Source organism: Xyrauchen texanus, chromosome 13 (genome assembly GCF_025860055.1).
Source record: "Xyrauchen texanus isolate HMW12.3.18 chromosome 13, RBS_HiC_50CHRs, whole genome shotgun sequence".
NCBI classification, from domain to species: Eukaryota; Metazoa; Chordata; class Actinopteri; order Cypriniformes; family Catostomidae; genus Xyrauchen; species Xyrauchen texanus.
Genome location: NC_068288.1, coordinates 25,270,953 through 25,293,637, shown reverse-complemented (window position 1 = coordinate 25,293,637; position 22,685 = coordinate 25,270,953). Strand labels below are relative to the sequence as shown.

Sequence of the window (22,685 nt, the reverse complement as noted above, 5' to 3'; positions counted from 1 at the left end):
GTGCACTAAGTGCAAGTAGTGTTAGATGCTATTTGCTCCCCGATGTAAATAGTGGCAGATATTTGCACTCCTAATTAAATACCAACATACCGTATAGGAGTGTCACTGCGGTGTGTTGTTAATTGTGTTTATTTAGAGTCCCACAGACACCCACCCCTAAACCTAACCCTAACCTTCCATTACAAATATTAACCATGGTTTTTCTTACTACAGAAACCATAGTATCACCATGGTTATTTTAGTAAAGTCATAGTAACCAAAAAATGTAAAAGTTACTATAAAAACACATATTACTGTAGTAACGCCATGGCTAATTGCATTTAAACAATGGCTTTCGCCAAAAAACATGGTAACAATAATATTACTATAGTAAAACCATGGTTAATTTTGGTTATTCATTTATTATAACTTGTATTAAAGGAAATATTAAGATTGGAGACAGGACACAGGCTGAGGAAATGTGGGACAAAAGTGGGATTGGAACCCGGGTCGTCCGCATGATAAAGCACATCCACAACATCTTTACACACTACTCTACTACAGCTACACATGGGGATGCAGTTTGGCTTTAATCTTTGTGATTCCACCGGACTATTTGAGTGCAAATAGCTGTGCTGTGTGGCGATTACTATTTACACCTAGTGCAAATAGTCATTTAAAGCTGTATAACTTTAATTAATAATATCAAATGCATCTCTTGTCCGTTCAACGCTATTGTCTTCTCTTTTTTCACAGATGCTGGTGTTTTGGCAAAAACATATATAAAAAAAGGATTGCTGTTGCCTGACCATGTTATGACCTGCCTTCTTCTGCCTAGATTGGAGGAGATAACCACATACAGCTGGGTGTTGGATGGTATGAATGATAGAAATGTCAACATCTCGCTGCTAGACAGGTTTTTTGGAATATTAATAGTAAATTTATGCAGTTTTGTAGGCATGTTTGGCCATTTTGAAGGGCTAATCACTATACAACATCAGTCAAATTCAATTTTCAAAGCTTTTACTAAGAGCCATCATTGATGGCAGTTTTCTAGATCCAATTTAAACCAAGTTTCACACTGCTTACATATGGATGTAATGGACGTTCTCCACTGAAATGTGTTTTTAATGTAGGGTTAGCCAAAATCTCTTAATTGGAAACAAAACTCATAAGAATACACAGGGATGTGAAGTAATTGAATTTGAGGAAGTAAACCAAGAGCATTTAAATGAATATATAAAGATGCCTCTTTTCAATTTATCCATTGCTTACTGCATGAGCTTTAAGGTCAGCAATAGTGTAACTAAGTCAAAATGTAATTTTTGACAGCCTAGAGAGACTTTAGCTCCTAGGATAGGATAGGATAGGATAGGATAGGATAGGATAAAATATTTACTGAAAATAGGTGACCATTTACAATGAGTTGTCTTGTCTGTCTTGCTCCATGGATTGAAGCTAGTGTTCCATTATTGCTGGATGTGCAACTGCAAAAACCTCTAATCTGACCTAGCGTTATACATTAAGTGAATTCATGGCTAATGCAAGCATTCAGTGGTTCTACACTGATGCAATGATATCACACTGATGCAAATACGCATCACAATATCACTGCATCCGATAAGGACCTAGTAATGCAAAACTTCACTTGTGACATTTATACATAGTTACATACAGTAGTGACTACACATTGCAATGTAGTATTTTAAGGCAGAAAAAATAAAAGTTGGCATTTCTTAAAAGTAGGTTATTTGTAACATTTAATTGATCCTTAGGTTATTAAATGACATAGTAAAATGTAATATTAAATCAAACAACCAATGTTGTTTTTTTGTCTGGTTTTGGTTTTTGTGAGCCAACATCTCGCATATGTGTCCTGGGCGAGTGTGCTAATATCTGCGCCACTCACTCTGACAATGCGATATTAAATCAAAGACAGTGTATTTTCTCATGGTGTGAATAATTCAGAAGTATTATATTAGCATTCAGACGCATATTCGTATTTAGGTTTGTGCTTTAGTCTTTAGAATTAGCATTTCTGTGCATTTATCTCCCTTTTAGGGTTCCCTCGAACTCTAGCTCAGGCTGAAGCCCTGAACAGTGCCTGTGATCTGGATGTAGTCATCAACCTCAACATCCCACTGGAAACACTGAAGGATAGGCTGCGTCATCGCTGGATACACCCATCCAGTGGAAGAGTGTACAATATGCACTTCAATCCTCCCCACGTTCAGGTGAACGTATTTCCCTCTGTTGTAAAAAAAATTATAGAATAATTGAGATTATAATTACAGCTGCCACAATTTTCTGGAAACATGAAAAGTGTAAATTACAACACTCTATTTACTGTAGGTCTACTCCTGCTGTTTGAAAATGTTATATTTACTCTAAATTGTTTGTCCATTGTGTGCAATAAGGCAGTGACAAATCAGAAGCATTTAAAGTAAAGTCTTTTGGCATATTAGTAATGAAAACCTGGTATTCTAGTATTGTTGCATTTTCACTTTCTATGTATAATGTATATTTTATACTTTTTCTTGCAAAAAAAAAAAAAATGAATTAATTAATGAATGCAGTTTTCAGCTTGTTTTGGATGTGTAACCTACATAAAAAATATGGCAAGCAGTTGCCCCACACAAATGAGTATTGTAATTATATGAATCATAATTATCGCAATTACAATATCAAGGGAAGTAATCGACAATTATGATTTTTTTCAGCTGATTATTATCACAAATTAAACTCTGATAGGGTGATCTTGTATAAGATCTTGTATTGTACCAAATAAATAAATAAATGGACATATTGATTTGCGAAATTATGTAATTATGTGAGTTATGTTGGACAGTTTGACTGCTCATTATGCATTGTATTGCAAGACTTCTTGCCAAATAACAAATAAATGCACATGCACAATGCAACAAACATTGATTTCAGTTCAAATTATTTTATTAGCTTACTTGTAGTGATCACAATGCGATAATGTGAGAAGAAATCACTGAACAACTAAATTCCACCATTAGAGACCACTAGATGGAGGCAGAATTATTTTGCCTTTTACAAAATCTTTCACAATGATCTATTCCATTGTGAGACAACTTCTCATCCACGCATTCCTGAGGCAGGAAAGTTGACTTGCAAATTTGCTATACCCAGATGAGTGGTGTGATATGTGGATGTGTGGTTGTTACTCTGATATCAGACCACTAGATGGCGCCATTGAACAATCAGAATCATAATGCCTCTTATAGCGTTGTATCTTCATCGAATTACATTTTAATTTTTTTTACATTGATTTAAGGAAAATCTGTACAGCAGGATTGCTCAATCCCTCTCCATGAGGTCCACCTAGTTTCAAATGGCTAATTAAATTTTTCTGGTTAACTTGAAAATCAAAATCAGGTGTTTGAGTAGGGTTGAACCTAAACTTGTTAGGAAGGTAAATCTCTAGGAGTAGGATTGGGTGCTCCTACTGTACATGTTTTTTAATCAGAACTCTTGGAAGAAGACTGATTTTTTTGTTGATTCCTAGATCATTCTTGAGACAGTTGTTCCCACATAATTTAATCTGGGTGTGCTACACAACCCTCAACAGTTTTGCTAATTCTCTGTGGTGTTTACAGGGGTTAGATGACATCACAGGAGAGCCACTGATTCAACAGGAAGATGACAGACCAGAGGCACTGGTGGCCAGGCTGAGACACTACAAAGATGTTGCCAAACCTGTGATAGACTTATATAAGTAAGTATATATACCTTTCACATTCACAGGAATGGACTTGTATTTTAGACACAAACCAAAGTGTGTTATTTTTGTCCATTGTACACAAAAAAGTCTGTTAAGTTAACTTTCACTATTGCCTTTTTATTTGCAACCATACAGTGAGTAATGATGTTAAAAGGGGTGACAGAAAGCCTTGTTCTAACAGCATTTGCATTAAATACACATTTGAAGGGCTAAAGGCATCCTACACACATTCTCGGACACAGAGACCGATCGTATCTGGCCGAACGTCAACACACTCCTCAGCACTAAGATTCCAACCCTCAAATCAGATGAACGGTGTGCTTCAACTCACTGAGGAAATCCTCTGACAGTCTCTCCAAGAGAACAACATGGCTTCATCTCACAAGGGTTACTTATTCACTACTTTGATTTCCAAAGAATTTTTATGATCTCAGATTGTCTATTAGTATTATCTGCATAGCGCAAACTTTGGTTATTTCAGGTCTTGCAGATATTTCATAAATGTAACTGCTCTCTTTTTTAAGCAATTTGAAGCTGGAAACTGGGATTACAGTCTGGGTAAAAGGCATTTTATGCTTTACTGTTATCAGTGGAGTGCTTTTGGCTCCTAGATTTAAACAAAACTCAGTGAGGCACCAGGAAAGAAGAGTGAACAAAATCTTAATTTCCATACATCCCTGTGAAATGGGCCAAATTTTCGGTTGAGGTGCCTTGAGACATTCTGAACTTTTTTTTTTTTTTAGCAAGTTTGAGGATAATGATCTTTACTATTTCTGTAAAGGACTTCACTCCTATCATTTCTGTCTGTGGCTTTGCCTATCTTACATATTTCATGGTCTACACTATACAAATATTAAACACCATATAAGTTTAAATGTTCCAGTTATTTGTGTGTTGCACAAGCACTATAATTCAAATATGTCAAATTCTGTATATGCTTTGGGAAATTGTCTTTATGTTTTAGTAAATTAAATGCTAATGTGAGGTCACTATTACACAAGATGAAGTTGTTGTTGTGAACTCCAGGCCTCATTCTTTAAAACACATTGATCGTTGTTTTAATTGTTTTCAAACCTCGAAATCATAATCTTAAATCATGTTTGATTGACAGCACTTTAGTAAACGCCTCTAGATTACCAAAATGTTATGAAATATCCTATTTACCAAATGGTCTGTGAGCTCTGCCTTCTTTTTGAAAAGCCATTAAAGAGAGAACCTTTGATGTCACAAGAGAAAAATTAATTACCAATTGTAATTTAACCTTGTCTGTGTTCAACCAGAACAAAAGTAGCATCTTGAACTTATCCAGATGATTAATGCACTACAATTTTACCATAAACCACAGATTAAATTATAAACCTGGGTGCCACCTGTCCCATAAACAAAGATAAACTCAAGGATTACGCACTCAGTATGTTAGGTACATTTATGTGTATAAATAGATATTGTCTCCATTTTCTTTGGCTTTAATTATTTCTGTCTTCTCTCCCTCCCTCTCTAACTTTATGTTTTGAGATCTTTCAGCCTGCATTTGCCAAAAAAGGTTGGAAGAAAAACTAAATATCTCCACACCCTCTTGTTGTGCAATACCACACAGGACAATTCACAACCTAGTGCTTTTCTTTTACAAAAAAATTTAATAAATGTATTTTCTTAGAAATCCTTCTTTCATTGTGTTTTTTTATTATGACAAGGACACACTTTGTTGTAGCTTCAGTTACACCCATTTGCACGTACGCAAATGACCAAACAATCACCAAATATTTGATATTGCCTTCAACAGACTTTCACTATAGTTGATAATATTTCATTTTATGTAAATGTCACGTTAAAATTGGTTTTCAAAAAAGAAAACTCATTAAGTTTTTATATTGTCCTAAAACAGTTGAAGTCAAAAGTTTACATACACTTTGGTTGAAGTCATTCAAACTAATTTTTTAACAACTCCACAGATTTGAAATGAGCAAACTATAGTTTTGGCAAGTCGTTTAGGACATCTACTTTGTGCATGACACAAGTAGTTTTTGCAACAATTGTTTACAGACAGATTGTTTCACATTTAATAGGCTATATCACAATTCTAGTGGGTCAGAAGTTTACATACATTAAGTTAACTGTGCCTTTAAGCAGCTTGTAAAATAATGTCAAGCCTTTAGCCAATTAGCTTCTGATAGGAGGTGTACTGAATTGGAGGTGTACCCGTGGATGTATTTTAAAGCCTATCTTCAAACTCAGTGCCTCTTTGCTTGACATCATGTGAAAATAAAGAAATCAGCCAAGACCTAAAAAGAAAAAAAAAAAGAGATGAACGTAGTTTGGTGCGAAAAGTGCAAATCAATCCAAGAACAACAGCAAAGGACCTTGTGAAGATGCTGGAGGAAACAGGTAGACAAGTATCTATATCCACAGTAAAACGAGTCCTATATCAACATAACCTAAAAGGCTGCGCAGCAAGGAAGAAGCCACTGCTCCAAAACCACCATAAAAAAAACCAGACTACAGTTTGCAAGAGCACATGGGGACAAAGATCTTACAAGAGAAATGTCCTCTCGTCGAATGAAACAAAAATTTTATAGTTTGGCCAAAATAACCATTGTTATGTTTGGATGAAAAAGTGTTATTCTTGCAAGTCGAAGAACACCATCCCAACCGTGAAGCATGGGGGTGCATTGCCGCAGGAGGAACTGGTGCACTTCACAAAATAGATGGCATCATGAGGAAAGGGAAATCATGTGGATATATTGAAGCAACATTTCAAGACATCAGCCATGAAGTTAAAGCTCGGTCGCAATTGGGTCTTCCAAATGGAAAATGATCCCAAGCATACCTCCATAGTTGTGGCCAAATGGCTTAAGGACAACAAAGTCAAGGTATTGGAGTGGCCATCACAAAGCCTTGACCTCAATCCGATAGAAAATGTGTGGGCAGAAATTATAAAGCTTATGTGAGAAAGGAGGCCTACAAACCTGACTCAGTTACCCCAGTTCTGTCTGGAGGAATGGGCCAAAATTCCAGCAACTTATTGTGTGAAGCTTGTGGAAGGCTCCCCAAAATATTTGACCCATGTTAAACTATTTAAACGCAATGCTACCAAATACAAACAAAGTGGATGTAAACTTCTGACCCACAGGGAATGTGATGAAACAAATAAAAGCTGAAATAAATAATTCTCTCTACTATTATTCTGACATTTCACATTCTTAAAATAAAGTGATCCTAACCACCCTAAGACAGGGAATTTTTGTCTACGATTAAATGTATTTGACTAAGGTGTATGTAAACTTCTGACTTCAACTGTACTTAATAATGAACATTGACTATGTCCATTCTACAAAAATAAAATGAGGTTTGTCAGTAAGAGAAATTGTAGATTCTGTGTTGACAAAACTTCAGCCTCTTCCTCTTTTTTAATCCTCAGGGTTTGTCATTTTTGTAAATTTTTATTTCCTAAGAAATAAATAAACGAATAATGGAAATTCTGTCATCATTTACCCACCCTCAGGTTGTTCCAAAACAGAATGATTTTCTTCCGTGGAACACAAAAGGAAATGCTAGGCAGAGTGTTAGCAACAGGCAGCCTCAGTCACCATTCACTTTCATTGCATAGAAAAATGATGCAATGAAAGTGAATGGTGACTGAGGCTTCCTCTCCCCAACATTCTGCCTAACATTTCCTTTTGTGTTCCACGGAAGAAAGTCATATAGTGTTAGAATGAGTAAATTATGACGGATTGTTAATTTTTGGGAGAACTATGCCTTTAAGAAATCCTCATGAAGGTACTCACACATCTCTCCCCACAATTATAGATAAAAGCTGTTCACATCATATTTGCCTTCTCACCAGCTGTAGAAATTCTACAGCTGGTGAGAAGGGAAATATGAATACCCTTAAGGGTCCGCAGCAGGGGGGCCGTGCCTGGAGGTTTGTAAATAATCCCACTGGCCTGGGTTTCCGAATCTTACTATAGTGAAGGCCTGGCTCATGAATATTAATTGTGTCAAATGACGGTAGGCCTACGCTTAGAGAGGTAGTCGAGCAACGTCACCAACGATATTTATGAGCTACGCTACTACCATAGTCCAGTTTGAAATGTCTCGACTCCGGCACTCCATCTGCGGCTGAAGACTGTTCGCTGTAGCATGGAACTCCTGAACTGTGTAATCGATGGAGTAACTGTATAAATACAGCTAAACGATATTTTTCTCATATTTGGAAAATTATTTAAGAGAGACCGGATTCCTTAATGTCACTAAAATAAAAAAGAAATACATAAATAAATAATTATAATCAGGATAGGATCTAAGTCAAGTGAAATGAATGGTCTGCTGTGGGTTTGGCTTGTGTCGAGGCACTGATTCGTTGATGATGATGATGATGATGATGATGATAGCTTTACATCACGGATCTGTTCGTGCGCTTCTTCGAAATGTAGCACCATTCGCTGGGACAAGCGCCAATCTGACCTTTGACATGCAGCGAATGACAAATGAAAGGTCAGCATTTCTGAGATCAGATTGGGCACCGGAGAATGAGAGCCAGTGCATCGAAAGGTAGGGCGGAAAACCAGCTTGTATTTCATTTGCATTTGTAAATAATAACGGTTGTTATACAGCATTGAATGAGACACGAGCTTTCGTTGTGAAATGTTTTGTTACATAAAACGTCGTGTCCACCGTGATGTCATTTGAATCGCGAGGCTGTATCTCCATCTATAGCTGCACTGCTAAATGGGCATTACGTTTTAAACTGTGACATGGGTGGTTTGTTTTGGTGTGCTGCTCATCATTTGTTCATCCTGTCAACATTACTGCAGCGGAGCATCGCTTTTGGGTATGTTTTCCATGATGACGGGCCCGTTCTTATGAAATAAAAAGCTATACCACGATAAGCAAAATAGATCAGCTGTTCGAGACGCATTTGTAGTCTGGTGCAAAGGTGCTGTCATCAGGCTTATCCTACTTACCATCGGTTACTGTTATTACTTATCTACTACGCTGAACTTTTGACAGACGATGCACGATTGCGAAAATGCAAATTATTAAAAACTGATATTTTAACTGGCGCTTCCTTGTTTATTTTTTTATTTATTCAACACACAACATTGCTGTTTGTCGTTCACCCTAGAAAACGGAAGTGAATGGTACATTTTATACTTCACCTGGTCATGTTTTTCTCTTGAGATGAGATGAACGTGTTTGATACAGAAAAAATGTCGCATAATGCTCGACTCGACCAGTGACCGACAGAGGGCTGTGTTTATAGGGAAATCCCTTGCATCATTATGGAGCTGAAAGGGCGCGCGCTTCCATGTCAGCAACTTTGTGTGCCAGCCAACCAGAGATTATTAAGCAATCGCACAGAGACGGTCCATTAAATGAATGGGAGAAATTGGGACGCCTAACCAAGAAGCTCTGAGTGCCCAACGGTCAACAGATGTCGTTAGGAAGTCCCGCCTTACAGGTAAAAGAGCCAATCACCTTTTAGATACAGACATTGTCTGTCAATCAACTAGCTAACGCGCATGCGCATGTTTTAATGTAATATGAGGTCTCAGTTCAATTTTTGATTCCAATATTATCAAATTTAATTGCTGAATTGAAATATATTATTTGATTATAATCTTTTGACCAACACTTTTTGAGATTTCGGTGTTCCCCAATTCAAGAAGATAGGAGCTGAACAGAAAATAGCCTCCCGAGAGCATTTCAAAGATGGCCGACAGTAGACTGACTTGCTAGAACAACTTTGGTGCCAGCTCAGTCAACTGTACATTGGAATTTAAATCATGACTGATGATGGTGTCATATATAATTAAACTGCTGTTCAGATCAAACATGTTCTCGTGCTAAAAGAGCAATAGAAATGAACGCATGCATCTCGAGACACCAAAACAATTTAAAAACAGTGCAGTACTCGTTCAGTGGAAGGGCCCATTTGAATAACTAATATGAACCAACATCAGTTATAGGTACTGAATATTAGCCTACCAACTGCAAGGAGCTATCTGGTTAACAACCTGTAAAATGTCCAAAAACACCCATACCACGAGAATGCCATGCACTTTAAGTGGAATCTCATCCAATTTAAGCAAGCCACTCCAAATTTCTGCTTTTATTATGATAACAATTAATCTAAAGCCAGCACTGAATCCAAGTCCACTTCATTCACCCAACATATTAACTAATATACATTGAGGTCTGAATGTTATCTTGCATTTCAGCTTTAAAATAGTGATGGTATCAATGTAGTTGAAGTGTAAACTTTTGCCAGATTATTGATATGAAAGATGCTTCTCAAAAATATAAATAAAAAAGAGAGAATTAAAAAGAAAGCTAATAAGGAAAAAAGATCTGTGTTTCTTAGTTTTTCAAAGTCTTGTTGTCTTTTTGCCACAACATATAGGCTATATGCACAAGTCGGTATAATTCATTAGATCTGTTTCTACAGTACTGTTTACAAGTATTGTGCTGTGACATTTATCATAAAGACCTATCTACATTGTCTGTCGGTTAGATTATGAGACATTTACAAGTAACAGGCATATATTAATACGTTCTCTTGACCTCACTGCATTTAAGTGGTACTATTTAAGTGGGATTCAGATAATGTCCTCAGATTGTTTCTTTAAAAGTTTGTATGTGTAGTGTCCACTAATGCCCTCCAGCTGACCCAAGGTTGGTTTTATTTCTTGGTTTTAAACCAGTCTTTACATTTTATGAAATGAATCAGAGTTAGCGTTACATAGGTAAGTAATGGCAGACAGCAACCAAAGCCGTTCTCTCTGTGACACTTCCTAAATGCTGTGTTCTCCGTTTCACTCTTCTCAAAGGGTTACCCAGGATCCAGGTCTCTTATAAGAAAGCATGCAGTCCTAATGGCTGCCAAGGAATGGGGCCATAAAGGGAAGCATCTAGTAGCTCAATTAGAGATAAATCATTCTTCCAAATTGGAAGTCTTGCACTTCCACTGGTAAAGCACTGAACACTATGTCAGGGTTACCCATAGACTATAAATGGTGAGAGACTTATATTAGGAATATAATGCAAATCCCAAACAATAACAAAGAGATTGTATTTTGAAGTTTTAAAGCCTCTAACCTTTAAAAATGGGTTTTACAAATGTTTATTTGTATACATAGCAGGATCAGAAATCAGGACAAAAAGGTTACCAAAAATGACAAAAACACCCTTGAAATTCAAAATGTGTGAGCAAAAAAATGCCATTTTAATAAATTTTTCAGTTTTTTACTTCTGATATAGTTCTTAATATAGTCCTAAATATCAGTTAATGTTGATTTAATTCTTAGGTTAATTGGTAATAAATGTATTCTTGAGAATTTGTATTAATCAATTGATTAAATTGATGTTTGAAATAAACGGATGATATAAAGTTTTAAATTGTTTAAAATTGTTAGAAAAAAAAAAAAAGATGCCCTCATAAACAAACAAAAAAATGCCCCTAAATATCAAATCCAGGGGGAAAACATCACCCCTTAATGTAAAAGTTAATTTCTGACACTGCTGCATGGAAAGCACAAATAATGTAGAGCTATTAATAAATCAGACATTATATATTAAATAAATAATATTCTTGTGTATTTTTAAAACTATTTGTTATATTATGTTCATGACCCAAATGTCAAAGCTCATTTCAAACCCAAACCCGATCTTATATCTCAGTAAGCCTATAGATTATAGATTTATAATCTATTTTATATTATTATACACACACAATTATTCATGTTATTATGACACAGTCAGTTTTATTATTAATAAAATAGATATATTTCATTCCATATATAATATGTTAATAATTGATAAATAAATAAGTAGCCTATTGAAATAATCTCTTATAAAACAAGAACTTTTGTCAAAGGTTTAGATGTGGATTCAGGCTGCAGAGTCACATTCGAATTGGCTTCATTGATTGGCTGCCTGGCTGAGTGTGTGCGGCGTAGTAAATGCGGCGCTTGTGACACGCCACCCCTTTCTCTCCTGCGGCTAGCGGGCGTATGTAGCTGGGTAGCCTTGCTGGAAAATACATTATTTCCACCTTCCGAGCAGTCTAACAGAACATGTGCATTCCCCTAGTCTCTTGAAATCTTCGTTGTCGTACGTCGTATGTGATTCCCAATTGTGCTAATGAGCCTGCTAGGTGGCTACAAGAAAAAAAGCAGTTACGATGGCTACGAATCTTTGCAGTTGGTCGATAGCAGCGGAGACTTCTGCACCGGGGGAAGAAGCGGCGGCGGCGGATTGACGGCAGTAACCCTCGGCAGCGCTAAGACAGGCCCGGCGCGACAGGACGACTACAGTACCATGGACAGCTCAGGTATGTCGACGTTAGGATGGCGATCGCAGGCCAACCGCTTCTTCGTTTTTTCACGTTTTATGAAACAACCGCAAAACGTGTGTTTTTTTGTCATTTTGGTTGTATTTAAGTATCCCATGGCGAATTAAATATTTCCACCTGAAGCATGTCTTTCATGTCGCCTGTTTATGTGCTGTATCATGATAATTAATCAAAGTCAAAGTGCTGGCATATTAGTAAGTACTATTAATATAATGTGAAGCAGATGTGTATAAATGCCATTGTCATTAGCCCCAATTGCAGTGCATGTTGTTTGTTTTGGTCTTGCAGCTGGCTTTCTTGCCTGGAGTTTCACATGGACTGGGATAGCAATAACAAGACCATTCAGTTGTATGTCTGTTTGGTGGATTGGGATTGCTGCTGTTTTACTGCAGTGGTCTGGTATGTGAGCCGGCCTTTAGGGCTGAGATAAAAGTGCAAGGAAGCACTAGTGTCCGGTATTGTAGTCGCAGCTGATGTCTCCTTCAGTCTATAAAGGATTTGTGTGGGTGTGGGAGAGAAATAGCCATTGTGTAAGACATTTGAACTTAAGCGGTAGATTTGATTACCCAGTATTTCCCTCAAAGACCATATAAGTGTCTAAACTAAGTGTATACACTATAAGTCCATTGCTCCTGAAGTTTGCAATGAACTGTATCAGTAATATAGTTAATAATGAGGCAAGACGAGACAGTTTTTCAGTTTTTGCAATGTGAAAGTGTAAGAAAAGCTGGGTTGTTGATTCTTCTGTTGCTCCACTTGCATGCAATCTAGTCACTGTGCATTTAGAGAGATTTTAATGTAGGCTAATTCTAGTGAAAATACTGGCTTTAATCAAACTGGTGTTCATTTAGTTTCATAATTATGCTCACTGAAATTTATGAGGGATCATTGAGCATTTTAAATTGGTGGTTGAAAAGTATTAGCTTTGTTTCGGCCTGTAGGTGATCCATAATTTAAAAGCCAATCGGGTCTTGTAACAAGACACACAAGCACACGATTATACACACACAAACACACAGGGCCTGCACATCTCAGAGCTGCTCTCTGTGACTCAATGCTGCTGGATAATAAGAACAAAAGAAAGGAAGAATGTGAAGAAGATTGAAAATAAAATAGGAAGCCATGCCTTTGTTACAAATCTGATCTGATTTCTGTGGTCAGGACAGCCCCCCCTTCCACAGATGTCTTCCTCTCTGAAACATGCAAGCGGAATTGGGCTCTTTGTGCGATTAAAGGGACATAAGTAGGAGTTCAGAGGCTTTGTGCTCTTTGAGAGGTGCTGCCTTAGACTTTGAAGTCAACTACACCCCCTGTGTATTTGCTCATTCAGAAAAGAGTTCCTCTGTACCTTAAGGGCAATCTAACAGGAAGCCCAGTAGCCCATTCTCTGGCCGGGGCCACTAGTAAAGTGATGCCATGCCACCCTTTTCTGCTAGCTACAACAAGTGGGAGGCAGAAAAGTGCCAACAGTTTATGCTTTAAACTTCTTAACTGTTTACTGATAAAATATTTCCTTATTAATAACAGTTTTCCATGTGTTTTGAATGTTAAAGTAATGAGGAATAATTTGGAAGATTTCTGGAAATACAGACAGAGAGAGTAAATTATTATTATTATTCAAAACATTTTTTTGTAAATAAATAGTTAAAATTCTCACTGTTGAAGACAGCATTATGTGTTGATAAGCTTAAAGGAAATGTTTTCAGGTATATAAGTTTCCATGGTAAGTGGTTTCATTATATACCACAAGGCCAAAATTATGTGGACCCCCATCTAATTAACAGGCATGGCTATTACAATTTTATGCACCTATTAGTATTATACATTGCTAACAGTTTCATAAAATCATGCATGCAGCCATCCATTCTCCAGACTGATCTCACAGTGAAATTGACTTTTCCTTAGCTAAAATCGGTTTGTGCTAACCGAAATGTGAAGCACTGCCTCCAGTGGTTAAAGCTGTAAGTGTTGTTGGGTTTATGGGCATGGACAAGCTACATTTTTCAGGTGTAATGTTCACAGAGGGGCACCAAAAAATCAAGTTGTGTAGCAAGTTGTCTGAAATGCTTGAAAAGAGATGGTGCTTGTCAGAGAGTCAGCATAATGTGGCCAATCCTGTGGTACCGGAAGTCTTGGAAACATAAGACCAGCATTTTCAGTAGAACGGGGTGAAAGAACTTGACCTGCATGGACAAAACCCAGATCTTAATCCTAAACACCTTTGGGACTAATTGGAATACCAAACATGCCCCATCGTCCAATATCAGTGCCTGACTTCAGTGAAGCAATGGTGGTCTGAATGGGAGCAAAAACTTGCAGCCATGTTCCACCCTAGTGGAAAGCCTTTTCTGAAGAATGAATGCTGCAGTAACAGCAAAGGAAGGACCAACTCCCTATTACTGTAATACTCATGTGACATTGATATATTTTTGAAACTCTCTGACTCAACCATATCACATCATTTTATCCTTACCATTTCATCCCAACATATGCAAAATGGAAAACACAAAAGTAAGGCTCACATACACTCTGGTGACTTCATAAACAATCCCATGCTATCTTTGTGAGAACTTCAGGGATTGTTTTTCCCCACAGGATGTATCAACTAAAGAGTGCATGCTGAGCACTGCTCGCTAACAGCCTTCTCAAATGCCTACAGCTCTAGAGAATGAAAAACATTTAAAGTAGGAAGTAATCTTAAATAAACAGAAATCTGTAAATCACTATATGGGTTATGGTACCACTGACCAAATGTTTAGTATATATTTACAGATATTAATAAATAATACTTGTAATAGTAATAATAATGTGTTTTATTTATATAGTGCTGTACTATTTCTCAAGGACACTTTACACACATACCAAAAGAAAAATAAGAATATATATATATATATATATATATATATATATATATATATATATATATATATATATATATATATATATGTAGCCCTATATTCATATAATATTTTTTATACAGAATATTCCAGGTTCAATATACAAGTGGCATAATGTTGATAAGAACATAAAATCTTTTCTTTAAAAAAGCAAAAATCAGGGAAATAGTGAGACACTTACAATGGATCTGAATGGGGCCAATATGTAAAGGTTTCAAAAGTATAAGCACATGTCATAAACAATATGTGTGTTAACACAATTTTTGTGTGATAAAATCCCTTTTCAACAACTCTTTGATCTAATTTTATAGCTTTGTTGCCATGACGATGTTATGCCGTTTAACTTTACAACTTTAGAGCTAAAATAATACACAAGTTTTAGCAAAAGGATTAATGTAAGTGCTTTTATAAAATTATAAGCTTCACATTCCACTTCAAAACCCTCCAAAAATTGGCCCCATTCACTTCATTTTTAAGTGCCTTACTGTAACCTTGATTTATTTATTTTTTTAAAGAATAGGAGGAATGTTTAAATTTTAGGTAATCACCATTATGCCACAATTGCTTTGGATTAAACGTAACTTGTATTGAACCTGGAATATTCCTTTTTAATAAATTATTATTAAAAATATTATACATAAATATTTATAAACTAACAGTTTTATTGTTGACCCTAAGCCCTTATCTTTAGATTTCTGATATACAGTAAAAGCAGGTTTCAAAGTGTTTTCTCCTCCCATATATGGAATAGTCCATTTGAGAAGCTGTAGTTAGCTGTGATAGGATTCCCTCTGTTGTGTGACTCTCACTGTCATTGGTTTGATGTGTGCCCTACAGTATTAGAATGTTGATACATGACATTGGTTGTCTGCCCAATACTGGAGCCAATTACTAATGAGAATTGGTTTCTTGATTTCAATAGGGCTGCAACTAAGAATTATTTTGATAATCGATTAATCTAATGATTATTAGAACGATTATTCGACTATTCGGCGATTATTGCAATGATAAATCGTTAGCTCTTAACCGATTATTCAGTTCATTTATTAATTCATTCAATTGTCTAATAATCCTTAAATCAAGATACATTTACTTGAGAAGCAACATATAAGCTATTTAGACATGCTTTAAGAGAATGTTTCTTAAATACAAGTGTATTTTGTATATAAGTGCATATTTTCACTTGGTTACACTTCTGCGAGTGCAGTAAAGACAAAATATACTTATATTCAAGATCTATTCTCTAAAAGCAAGTATGTGTGTGTGTATATATATACTTCAATCCAACTTTTACTCACAAAAAATAAACTCTCTCTTATTAATCAAGCTGCATATTGCCAATTTTCTTCACAATAAGAAATTCAAAGTGACATATATTATGATTCTATAAGTCGCAAGATGCAGCAAGAGTGCGCGCCTCCGGGTGCGCCTCAGCTGGGTACAGTCTCAATCTCTCCCTCTTTGAATGGGACACTTCATGTGACTCAAAAAGAGGTGTTTGGGAGTTTGTAGTTATTTACATGATCTGCTTCCGTATTTTTTTAACTTGATAGGAGCAATATGTAACATTGACTTCAAGCGTTTAAAATGGGTACTGTAGTCCAAATTCAAAATATTGGAGAGAGTTGTCTCCCCCACCCCCTCCTCCCCAGACTCAAAGCTCATGCGAGTTTCCAGGTTGAGGACACGCAACAGGAACAAGCAAACTGACAATGGCAAGTGATGAACCTTACGCTGTAAGTTGATTAGCTATACATTTGCAATGTTTTTACTGTTTGCAAATTATAAACCAGCTCATGTGGATTTTTTATAACTCTGTCAATGTTAGCTAGATGTTTTGCTGGCTTCCCTGGCTGCAGCATGCTGTGTTTGCCCGCTAACTGGTTTCAAATCTGGCAACCCGGCGTTTCGATATACTATTGGGAAATGGGCACACAGGCCAAAACACAAACAGAAATTTTTGATAACGACGACTAATTGTTTCAGCCCTAGTTTTCGATGTAGCTGTGTCTGTCTGTGTGTATGTAGAGAAGGTAAAATCTGCAGCTCATCTTAGTGGGAGGTGGCTAAGTCAGGTTTTTAATAGGGGTTTGGTCCAGTGTGATGGACGATGTATAAACATACACACACACTCTCACTCATACAAATAGGAGCCATATCACAGAAACATCTATTTAGTAACATGGTGACTTTAGATTCCTAACTTGAACTTGTTAGATCTTAGCATAAGGCCACATCCACACTAATATGACTTTTGAAAGCACGCTCTAGTTCAGCATACTTTGGAAAATTAGGATGTTAACATACATTGATTGGTTCTTGCTGATTACAAGGGCTGTCCCCTGATAGTTGACCAAAGGTTAGTTGATGAGAAGAGTCTTGGTCGACCAAGTTTTGATTGGTCGGCCGAAAAAACTCCACATAAAAACAACGAACACTGGAATTAGCGCTTGTTGGACGCTAGGTGGTACTATGGGGTAAATTACATTAAGCAGGGTTAGGGTTAAGCCTACACAATAAAGCAAGACACCTTGATTTCAAATTTAGAGCTTTATTTTTGTATTTATTTTAATAAGTGGAATTAAAATGTGTGTTGTTCAACTTTTAGAAAAATGGTTTTACAACAGTTGTGAAGGACATGTCTCTGGCAAAGAAGCTACTTCATCTGTGCATTCTCTACCTGTCCGATATTTAGTTATCCGGGAAAATATATCATGTGTGTGAATGAATTCGTTTTGTTCCCTCCTTCACTCTATCTATCTATATACACATATATATATATATATATATATATATATATATATATATAAAATACAGATTTTTTTTTACAAAAACATTAGTGTGGATATTGTCTAAAGATAAGAAGATTCTGTAAAATGGCCCTATATGCTGAATATTTCCCCACTTCTCCCATTCTGTTGTTCCCCCAGTCTGTTTCATTTCATCTGCTTTTCCTTACACTTCCGAACGTCCACCATCTACGTGTACTTTAAACCATTTTTACATGTGCATTTGGCTTGTGAGGCATCTATATAGCACTTACGATTAATTAGCCTATGTAGAAGTGCTTCCTGTGTTTCACTGCAATGCATTAATGGGTTTCCTGGTGTACAGCTAACTGATCAGCACATACTTTGACCTGATTTCCCTCAGTGATTAGTGCTACTACTGCAGCATCTACCTTATTGATGCCTGATGTTTGTCTTATGCATGTAATATTTATATGCAGTGTTTTGGTTTTTGCATTAACTGTATAAGCATGCCTAATGTGTAGTGTTGACATGCAAAATGTGTTTGTGGTGTCCTGTTTGCATGCGTAAGATATGAAATTCTGATCATTTAAAGGCCCTCCGTCTCCAGATATGGATGGGAACTATGGGGGGGGACTTCTGGATATGGTCAAAGGAGGTGCAGGAAAGTTCTTCAGCAACATCAAGGACAACCTGAAAGACACTATCAAAGACACCTCTACCAAGGTTATGAATCAAGTGGCCACGTAAGTCCCCTTGTATTTGTGTGCAAGTTTGTTTTTGTGTGTATATATGCACTTTTAAAGCAAACACAGTCAAGGTATTTTAATAGTTTTTAATAGTGTCAATTTTTTGTGACCTAATTTTGTGTAATTACTTTGTTTATGTTCTGCATGGGTGCTTATTTAAATATAGGCATGGATTTCTCTGTATTCCCCCTTACTCCGTATTGTTTGATATGTTAGCTAGTTCATTAGCCTAATTTTAGCCTTAAAGGTACACCAAATCATTTATTTAATATAAAATAGTTTTTTGCATTGACCAATACAAAGGTGGTCATGGACTTAGGAATAGTGACCCTAAAATATAAAATTCTGTCATCATTTACTATTTTACTCTCATGTCATTCCAAACTCTTATGACCCTTCTGCTGGACACAAGAGGAGATATTTTAAAGAATGTCACGATCACTTATTTCCATTCAATGGCAGATGAAAGAAACTCACTTTAAGGCCTAAAAAAGCAACCAAAAGTGTCATGAAAGTAGTCCATGCGACATGTGCATCATACAGTATTTCAGTTCTTCCAAATGCATGCTATTACTTTGTAAGATGTACAAATGGACATTTAAGTTGTTATTCACTCTCAAATAAAATAATTGTGCAGGTCATACATATACAGTGCCTTAACCAAATATAGCAACTATGTTAATAAATCAAACCTCATTGACTCTTGTATGTCTTGTGACCAGACTTTATGATGTCATGACATTTAATATTGACACCTATTGGCGTGGATGCAGCATCACAAAAAAGCACAAAAAAACTCTTAAGATGAGCCAATGTTGCTGTGTTTGGTTTGTTGGGATGCCTAAACAAACTGAGCAATGTTTTGTTAGTGCCAGTGTTTTGATGTATTCCTATTAAACTGGGATAGAAAGAACATAGAAATATTTTTACAGAAAAAAACACACATCATCTTTAAAGGTATATTCTGGGTTCAATACGCGTTAAGTTCAATCGAAAACATTTGTGGCATGACGCTGATTACAGCAAAAAATAATTTAGACTCGTCCCTTTTCTTAAATAAAAAGAAAAGAAAAAGAATCTAAAATAGAGGTAAAAGTGAGGCAATAAAATTTTGTATAAATTTACACATAAAAGGTTATTTTATCAGATTAAAATCAGTTTAATAAGCAGATTGTTTACGTCTTGTGGTTATACTTTTGAAACAGTGAGTATTTTAATGTTTACAGAATTTTTTGTGACAAATAATGTCAATTGAGCTTTAATTGTATTGAACCTGGAAGTCAAGTCAAGTCAAGTGGTTTTTATTGTCGTTTCAACCATATATAGTTAGTACAGTACACAGCAAAACGAGACAACGTTCCTCCAGGACCATGGTGCTACATAAAAACAACAAAGGACCAACATAGGACCACATGAGACTACACAACGAAATAAAATACCTATATAAACTACCTATATAAAGTGCACGTGCAAACATGTGCAAAAAGTACGGGACAGTACAACAAATTACTGACAATGAACAGGACAATAGACAGTGCAGCGCCGACCAGTACTCAGTAGTGCAAAAAGATGACAGTTTCTAAAAATGTAAACATAACATACTATGAGATAATGTTCTATGCACATAGCAGTTATTGAGGTAGCAGACGGTTATAAAGTGACAGTTATTAAAGTGCAACTCAGGACACGTGTGTGTCAAACCAGTCTCTGAGTATTGAGAAGTCTGATGGCTTGGGGATGAAGCTAGTTACACAGTCTGGCCGTGAGGGCCCGAATGCTTCGGTACCTCTTGCCAGACGGGAGGAGGGTAAAGAGTTTGTGTGAGGGGTGTGTGGGGTCGTCCACAATGCTGGTTGCTTTATGGATACAGTGTTTTTTGTAAATGTCTTTGATGGAGGGAAGAGAGACCCCAATGATCTTCTCAGCTGTCCTCACTATCCTCTGCAGGGCTTTGCGGTCCGAAACGGTGCAAGTCCCAAACCAGGCAGTGATGCAGCTGCTCAGGATGCTCTCAATAGTCCCTCTATAGAATGTAGTGAGGATGGGGGTTGGGAGATGTGCTTTCCTCAGCCTTCGAAGAAAGTAGAGACGCTGCTGGGCTTTCTTGGTGATAGAGCTGGTGTTGAGGGACCAGGTGAGGTTCTCCGCCAGGTGAACACCAAGAAATTTGGTGCTCTTGACGATCTCCACAGAGGAGCCGTCGATGTTCAGCGGAGTGTGTTCACCTTGTGCTCTCCTAAAGTCAACAAACATCTCTTTTGTTTTGTCGACATTCAGGGACAGGTTGTTGGCTCTACACCAGTTCGTCAGCCGCTGCACCTCCTCTCTGTATGCTGACTCATTGTTCTTGCTGATGAGACCCACCACGGTCGTGTCATCGGCGAACTTGATGATGTGATTCGAGCTGTGCATTGCTGCACAGTCGTGAGTCAGCAGAGTGAACAGCAGTGGACTGAGCACACAGCCCTGGGGGCCCCAGTGCTCAGTGTGGTGGTGGTGGAGATGCTGTTCCCGATCCGGACTGACTGAGGTCTCCCAGTCAGGAAGTCCAGGATCCAGTTGCAGAGGGAGGTGTCCAGGCCCAGCAGGTTCAGCTTTCCAATCAGGTGCTGGGGAATGATTGTGTTGAATGCTGAGCTGAAATCTATGAACAGCATTCGAACGTATGAGTCCTTATTGTCTAGGTGGGTGAGGGCCAGATGGAGGGTTGTGGTGATGGCATCGTCCGTTGAACGGTTTGAACGATACGCAAACTGCAGTGGGTCTAGTGAGGGGGCAGCTGGGTCTTAATCTGCCTCATGACGAGCCTCTCGAAGCACTTCATGATGATGGGTGTAAGTGCGACGGGACGGTAGTCGTTGAGGCAGGACACTGAAGACTTCTTTGGCATGGGGATGTTGGTGGTGGCCTTGAAGCACGTTGGAACAACGGCGCTGCTCAGAGAGATGTTGAAGATGTCGGTAAGAACATCTGCTAGCTGGTCTGCACATCCTCTGAGCACTCTGCCAGGAATGTTGTCTGGTCCAGCAGCCTTCCGTGGGTTGACTCTACGTAGAGTTTTCCTCACATCTGCCGAGGTAAGACAGAGCACCTGGTCGTTGGGAGGAGGGGTGGACTTCCTCGCCATCACGTCGTTCTGCACTTCAAACCGAGCATAGAAGTCGTTCAGCGCATCTGGAAGGGAGGCATCTTTGTCACAGGCAACTGATGTTGTCCTGTAGTTGGTGATGGCCTGGATGCCCTGCCACATGCGCCGCGTGTCACCGCTGTCCTGGAAGTGACTGTGGATTCTCTGGGCGTGTCGCGCTTTGCCTCTCTGATTGCCCGTGACAGTTTGGCCCTAGCTGTTCTTAGGGCTGCCTTATCGCCTGCTCTGAAGGCGGAGTCTCGGGACCTCAGCAGCGTGCGCACCTCCACAGTCATCCACGGCTTCTGGTTGGGCGTGTGGTGATGGTCTTGGAGAAAGTGACATCATCAATGCACTTGCTGATGTAGCTGGTCACTGATGCTGTGTATTCCTCCAAGTTGGTAGAATCGCCATATGTTGCAGCCTCCCTGAACATGTGCCAGTCAGTACACTCAAAACAGTCCTGAAGAGCAGAGATGGCTCCTGCTGGCCAGGTTTTCACCTGCTTCTGAAGCGGTTTTGTGCGTCTGACGAGCAGTCTGTATGCTGGAATTAACATAACAGAGATGTGGTCTGAGTAGCCGAGGTGGGGGCGGGGCTCCGCCCGTGCAGCGCCTGGGATGTTTGTGTAAACAAGATCAAGCTGTTCAGCCCTCTCGTTGCAAAGTCCACATACTGATGGAATTTAGGGAGCACTGTCTTGAGATTTGCATGGTTGAAATCTCCGGCGACAATAAACAGTCCGTCGGGGTGAGCGTTCTGCAGTTCGCTCATAGCCCCATACAGTTCACAGAGCGCTTCCTTAGCGTTAGCGCTGGGGGAATGTAAACTCGGTTATGCAAACAGTGGTGAATTCCCGTGGTAGATAAAAAGGTCTGCATCTAACAGTCACAAGCTCCAACAGCGATGAACAGTAACTAGAGACTAACATAGAGTTCTTGCACCATTCCGTGTTGATGTAAACACACAAGCCACCACCGCGAGTCTTACCGCGAGAGAGCTGTATTTCTGTCGGCACGAAACGAGGCGAGCCCGTCTAGCTGAATGGCGGCATCCGAACTCTGTCGCTGAGCCACGTCTCC

General features: G+C 38.2%; 2 protein-coding genes across 7 annotated transcripts in view; both read left to right on the top strand.

Annotated features, from left to right (window-relative positions):
• Positions 1 to 5,387, top strand: part of LOC127654093 (adenylate kinase 4, mitochondrial-like) — a 7,685-nt gene extending 2,298 nt beyond the window's left edge. The window contains exons 3-6 of the mRNA XM_052141082.1: positions 736 to 855; positions 2,041 to 2,213; positions 3,603 to 3,721; positions 3,935 to 5,387. Of these exons, the coding sequence (XP_051997042.1) occupies positions 736 to 855; positions 2,041 to 2,213; positions 3,603 to 3,721; positions 3,935 to 4,061 (539 nt within the window). The 3' untranslated portion in view covers positions 4,062 to 5,387. The remainder of the gene's footprint in view (positions 1 to 735; positions 856 to 2,040; positions 2,214 to 3,602; positions 3,722 to 3,934) is intronic.
• Positions 5,388 to 8,187: 2,800 nt separating this feature from the next.
• LOC127654083 (putative tyrosine-protein phosphatase auxilin) overlaps positions 8,188 to 22,685 on the top strand; it is a 49,132-nt gene continuing 34,634 nt past the window's right edge. For 2 of the 6 annotated variants that reach the window (XM_052141068.1, XM_052141064.1), the window contains exons 1-2: positions 11,752 to 12,059; positions 18,338 to 18,473. In XM_052141068.1, the coding sequence (XP_051997028.1) occupies positions 11,870 to 12,059; positions 18,338 to 18,473 (326 nt within the window). In that variant the 5' untranslated portion in view covers positions 11,752 to 11,869. Of the gene's footprint in view, positions 8,279 to 9,066; positions 9,189 to 11,751; positions 12,060 to 18,322; positions 18,474 to 22,685 lie in introns of those variants that run through there. The other 4 variants (XM_052141066.1, XM_052141063.1, XM_052141067.1 and 1 more) reach the window with 3 other exon arrangements.